Below are 4716 nucleotides of genomic sequence, written 5' to 3'. Positions count from 1 at the left end.
CAGGCGATTTGGGATGAACGCTTGTGTCATTGCAGGCCAATTACAAACGAAGGGGTGGGGGTAGTAGTACACACGAAATGCAACTCTATTTGCAATAGCTTTAGAGGTTATATCGTTGATGTTTTAGCAGCGAGTGTGTGATTATTACATTCAAAGAGTCCTTGCAAGGGGTATGTGATTACATGGAGGTCGAGAGATATAGATAAGACACAAGGGTGAGAGAATTGGTAGGGAGGGAGGGGAGACCAGGGTTGAAGCGCGCGTCTGTGATTCTTGTGTTGTGGACTAGAGTCCTTGTGATGGCCGCCTGATTACAATGATAGTGAAAGATGGAGATAAAGAGAGAGAGAGAGAGAGAGAGAGAGAGAGAGAGAGAGAGAGAGAGAGAGAGAGAGAGAGAGTGGTTGGTGGGAGTGAGATGGGGTAGATGGTTACATCGTTATTTGTAGTTGAGGCGAATTTTTCTATTAATGATAATGATATACAACATTATGAATAATAGGGATTGCGATGACTGCCATGTTCCTTATAGATACCAGGAAATTGCTTTAAGGGTTTACAATGTATGGACGATGATTCTTAGCTGGGATGATAGTGAGGGATGTGATAACACTGAAAAAGAATGTGATTTAGTAGCAATTATGGAATTATATTGATATTATAGGAAAAAGATTTTAAAGTATATTATTGAAAAAGTTTTAAGGTGTATTATGGGGAAAGGATTTTAAAGTATATTATTGAAAAAGTATTTTAAGGTGTATTATGGGGAAAGGATTTTAAAGTATATTATAAGAAAAGGATTTTAAAATATATTATAGGGAAAGTATTTTTTAGTATAGTATGGGAAAAGGATTTAAAAATATATTATAGGGAAAAGTATTTTTAAGTATATTATGGGAAAAGGATTTCAAAGTGTAGTATGGAGAAAGGATTTTAAAGTATATTATAGGAAAGTGAATTTAAAGTATATTATGGGGAAAGGATTTTAAAGTATATTATGGGAAAAGTATTTTAAATGTATTATGAAAAACGGATTTTAAAGTATAGTATGAGAAAAGAATTTTAAAGCATATTATGGGAAAAGGATTTTAAAGTATATTATGGGAAAAAAGATTTTAAAGTATATCATGAAAAAATTATTTTTAAAGTATAGTATGGGAAATGGATTTTAAAGTATAGTATGAGGAAAGAATTATAAAGTATATTATGGGAAAAAGATTTTAAAGTATAGTTTGGGAAAACAATTTTAAAGTATATTATGGGAAAAGGATTTTAAAGTATGTTATGGGAAAAAAGATTTTTAGATATAGTATGGGAAAAGGATTTTAGATCATATCATGGGAAAAGGATTATAAAGTATATTATGGGAAAAGGATTTTAAACTATTTTATGGGGAAAGAATTTTAAAATGTATTATGGGAAAAGAATTTTAAAGTATATAACGGGAAAAGGATTTTAAAGTATATTATGGGGAAAGGATTATAAAGCTCAATGATACTATTATTTGAATCTAAGGATTCGCATGAAAAGAAAATAATGTAACTGTTTTACGAGATAAAATTATTATAGGATAGATTAACCATGGAATTATGGGATGGATTAACCATGGAATTATGGGATGGATTAACCATGGAATTATGGGATGGATTAACCATGGAATTATGGGATGGATTAACCATAGAATTATGGGATGGATTACCCATGGAATTATGGGATGGATTAACCATAGAATTATGGGATGGATTAACCATGGAATTATGGGACGAATTAACCATGGAATTATGGGATGGCTTAACCATGGAATTATGGGATGAATTAACCATGGAATTATGGGACGAATTAACCATGGAATTATGGGATGGATTAACCATGGAATTATGGGACGAATTAACCATGGAATTATGGGATGGATTAACCATGGAATTATGGGATGAATTAACCATGGAATTATGGGATGGATTAACCATGGAATTATGGGATGAATTAACCATGGAATTATGGGACGAATTAACCATGGAATTATGGGATGAATTAACCATGGAATTATGGGATGGATTAACCATGGAATTATGGGATGAATTGACCATGGAATTATGAGATGAATTAACCATGGAATTATGGAATGAATTACCCATGGAATTATGGGATGGATTAACCATGGAATTATGGGATGGATTAACCATGGAATTATGGGATGGATTAACCATGGAATTATAGGACGAATTAACCATGGAATTATGGGATGGATTAATCATGGAATTATGGGATGAATTAATCATGGAATTATGGGATGAATTAATCATGGAATTATGGGATGGATTAATCATGGAATTATGGGATGAATTAACCATGGAATTATGGGATGAATTAACCATGGAATTATGGGATGGATTAATCATGGAATTATGGAATGAATTAACCATGGAATTATGGGATGAATTAACCATGGAATTATGGGATGGATTAATCATGGAATTATGGGATGGATTAACCATGGAATTATGGGATGAATTAACCATGGAATTATGGGATGGATTAACCATGGAATTATGGGATGAATTAACCATGGAATTATGGGATGGATTAACCATGGAATTATGGGATGAATTAACCATGGAATTATGGGATGGATTAATCATGGAATTATGGAATGAATTAACCATGGAATTATGGGATGAATTAACCATGGAATTATGGGACGAATTGACCATGGAATTATGGGATGAATTAACCATGGAATTATGGGACGAATTAACCATGGAATTATGGGATGAATTGACCATGGAATTATGGGATGAATTAACCATGGAATTATGGAATGAATTAACCAAGGAATTATTGGACGAATTGACCATGGAATTATGGGATGGATTAACCATGGAATTATGGGATGGATTAACCATGGAATTATGGGACGAATTAACTATGGAATTATGGGATGGATTAACCATGGAATTATGGGATGGATTAACCATGGAATTATGGGACGAATTAACCATGGAATTATGGGATGGATTAATCATGGAATTATGGGATGAATTAACCATGGAATTATGGGATGAATTAACCATGGAATTATGGGATGGATTAATCATGGAATTATGGAATGAATTAACCATGGAATTATGGGATGAATTAACCATGGAATTATTGGATGGATTAATCATGGAATTATGGGATGGATTAACCATGGAATTATGGGATGAATTAACCATGGAATTATGGGATGAATTAACCATGGAATTATGGGATGGATTAACCATGGAATTATGGGATGGATTAATCATGGAATTATGGAATGAATTAACCATGGAATTATGGGATGAATTAACCATGGAATTATGGGATGAATTAACCATGGAATTATGAGATGAATTAACTATGGAATTATGGCATGAATGAACCATATCATTATAGGGTGAATTAACTATGGAATTATGAGATGAATTAACTATGGAATTATGCCTTGAATTAACCATATCATTATATGATGAATTAACTATGGCGTTGGCTAGGAGAAAACGATAAAAAAAGAACAAATCCATATGACCTGCCATGTTAATTAAGGGGTACCTTGTCACATACATCTTACTCAATGCAGTTTATAGCGGCATTATAATACAGGTCTCTCTTTATGATGATATTTGTTAACTTTTTGAGTAGGAGTGCTAAGGCTTACAGCTCAACCTGACGTCTCACCGCTGCTATCTTATTATCATACAATGAGGAACTCTAGACAGCAAATGACAGACCTAGACAGCGGGTGACAGACGGGCCCTTGATTGTTGGCGGGATAATCTCCTCACCTTGAGCTTGTAAGTGTCCGGGTGTCTGTTATAGTCTGTCTGTGTGTAGGTGACCGACCCGCGGGAGAAAGAGAGAGAGTGAGGGAGACGGGCGGTGGGGTGTCAAAGCCAATACACTGGGTGGAATGGGGTGTCGGTTTATGTCAATATCTGATTCCCCTTTTTAATATATTTTCTCCTTTTTTAGTCATTTATATCTTAAATTTTCTTTTCTTCCTTTTTTTTACGTATGAGGCGTCAGCTCCAAGTAAGATATATAAACTAGGAATATTAAAAGTTAAAATACTCGTATAGATTCTACATCAAGATTCAGTAACTATTATTATTATTATTATTACTAGCTAAGCTACAACCCTAGTTGGAAAAGCAAGATACTATAAGCCCAAGGGTTCCCAACAGGGAAAAATAGCCCAGTGAGGAAAGGAATTACAAATAGTACTATAATCACTGGTTGCACTCAGTGCATGTATTCAGTAAGTTAAAGGTCGCTCATGAATAGCAGAGGCAAGGGCCAGTGACAATGGCCTAGACACTGACCATGTGTACATGTGATCAGCACCTAAGCCTTTATCCTTAGAGCCAGGAGCTGAGAGGGCCAGGCAATGGCTGGTGATGACTTAGCAGTTTAGCCTATAGGCTTCGCCAATGTGGTAACGTCCCTGACTGGTAAACGTCAGACTGGGGTTCGAGTCCCGCTCAAACTCGTTAGTTTCTTTGGTCGCTGCAACCTCACCCTCCTTGTGAGGTAAGGGGGGAGGAGGAGGAGCCCATAGGTCTATCTGCTAAGTCATCAGCAGCCATTGCCTGGCCTTCTTTGGTCCTTGCTTGGGTGGAGAGGGGGCTTGAGCGCTGATCATATGTCTCTAGGCCATTGTCTTGCTCGATAGGGCAATGTCACTATCCCTTGCCC

The 4716-nt window shown here is 35.7% G+C and overlaps 1 protein-coding gene across 1 annotated transcript; it reads left to right on the top strand.

The window, feature by feature from the left end:
• The first annotated feature begins 2229 nt into the window (after positions 1 to 2229).
• LOC137639978 (uncharacterized) lies at positions 2230 to 3369 on the top strand. The gene has a single exon (XM_068372319.1). It carries the CDS (start codon positions 2230 to 2232, stop codon positions 3367 to 3369), a length of 1140 nt encoding a protein of 379 aa, XP_068228420.1.
• The last annotated feature ends 1347 nt before the right edge of the window (positions 3370 to 4716 follow it).

This window comes from Palaemon carinicauda, chromosome 1 (genome assembly GCF_036898095.1).
Source record: "Palaemon carinicauda isolate YSFRI2023 chromosome 1, ASM3689809v2, whole genome shotgun sequence".
Taxonomy (NCBI): Eukaryota; Metazoa; Arthropoda; class Malacostraca; order Decapoda; family Palaemonidae; genus Palaemon; species Palaemon carinicauda.
This window is presented reverse-complemented; position numbering and strand designations above follow the sequence as displayed.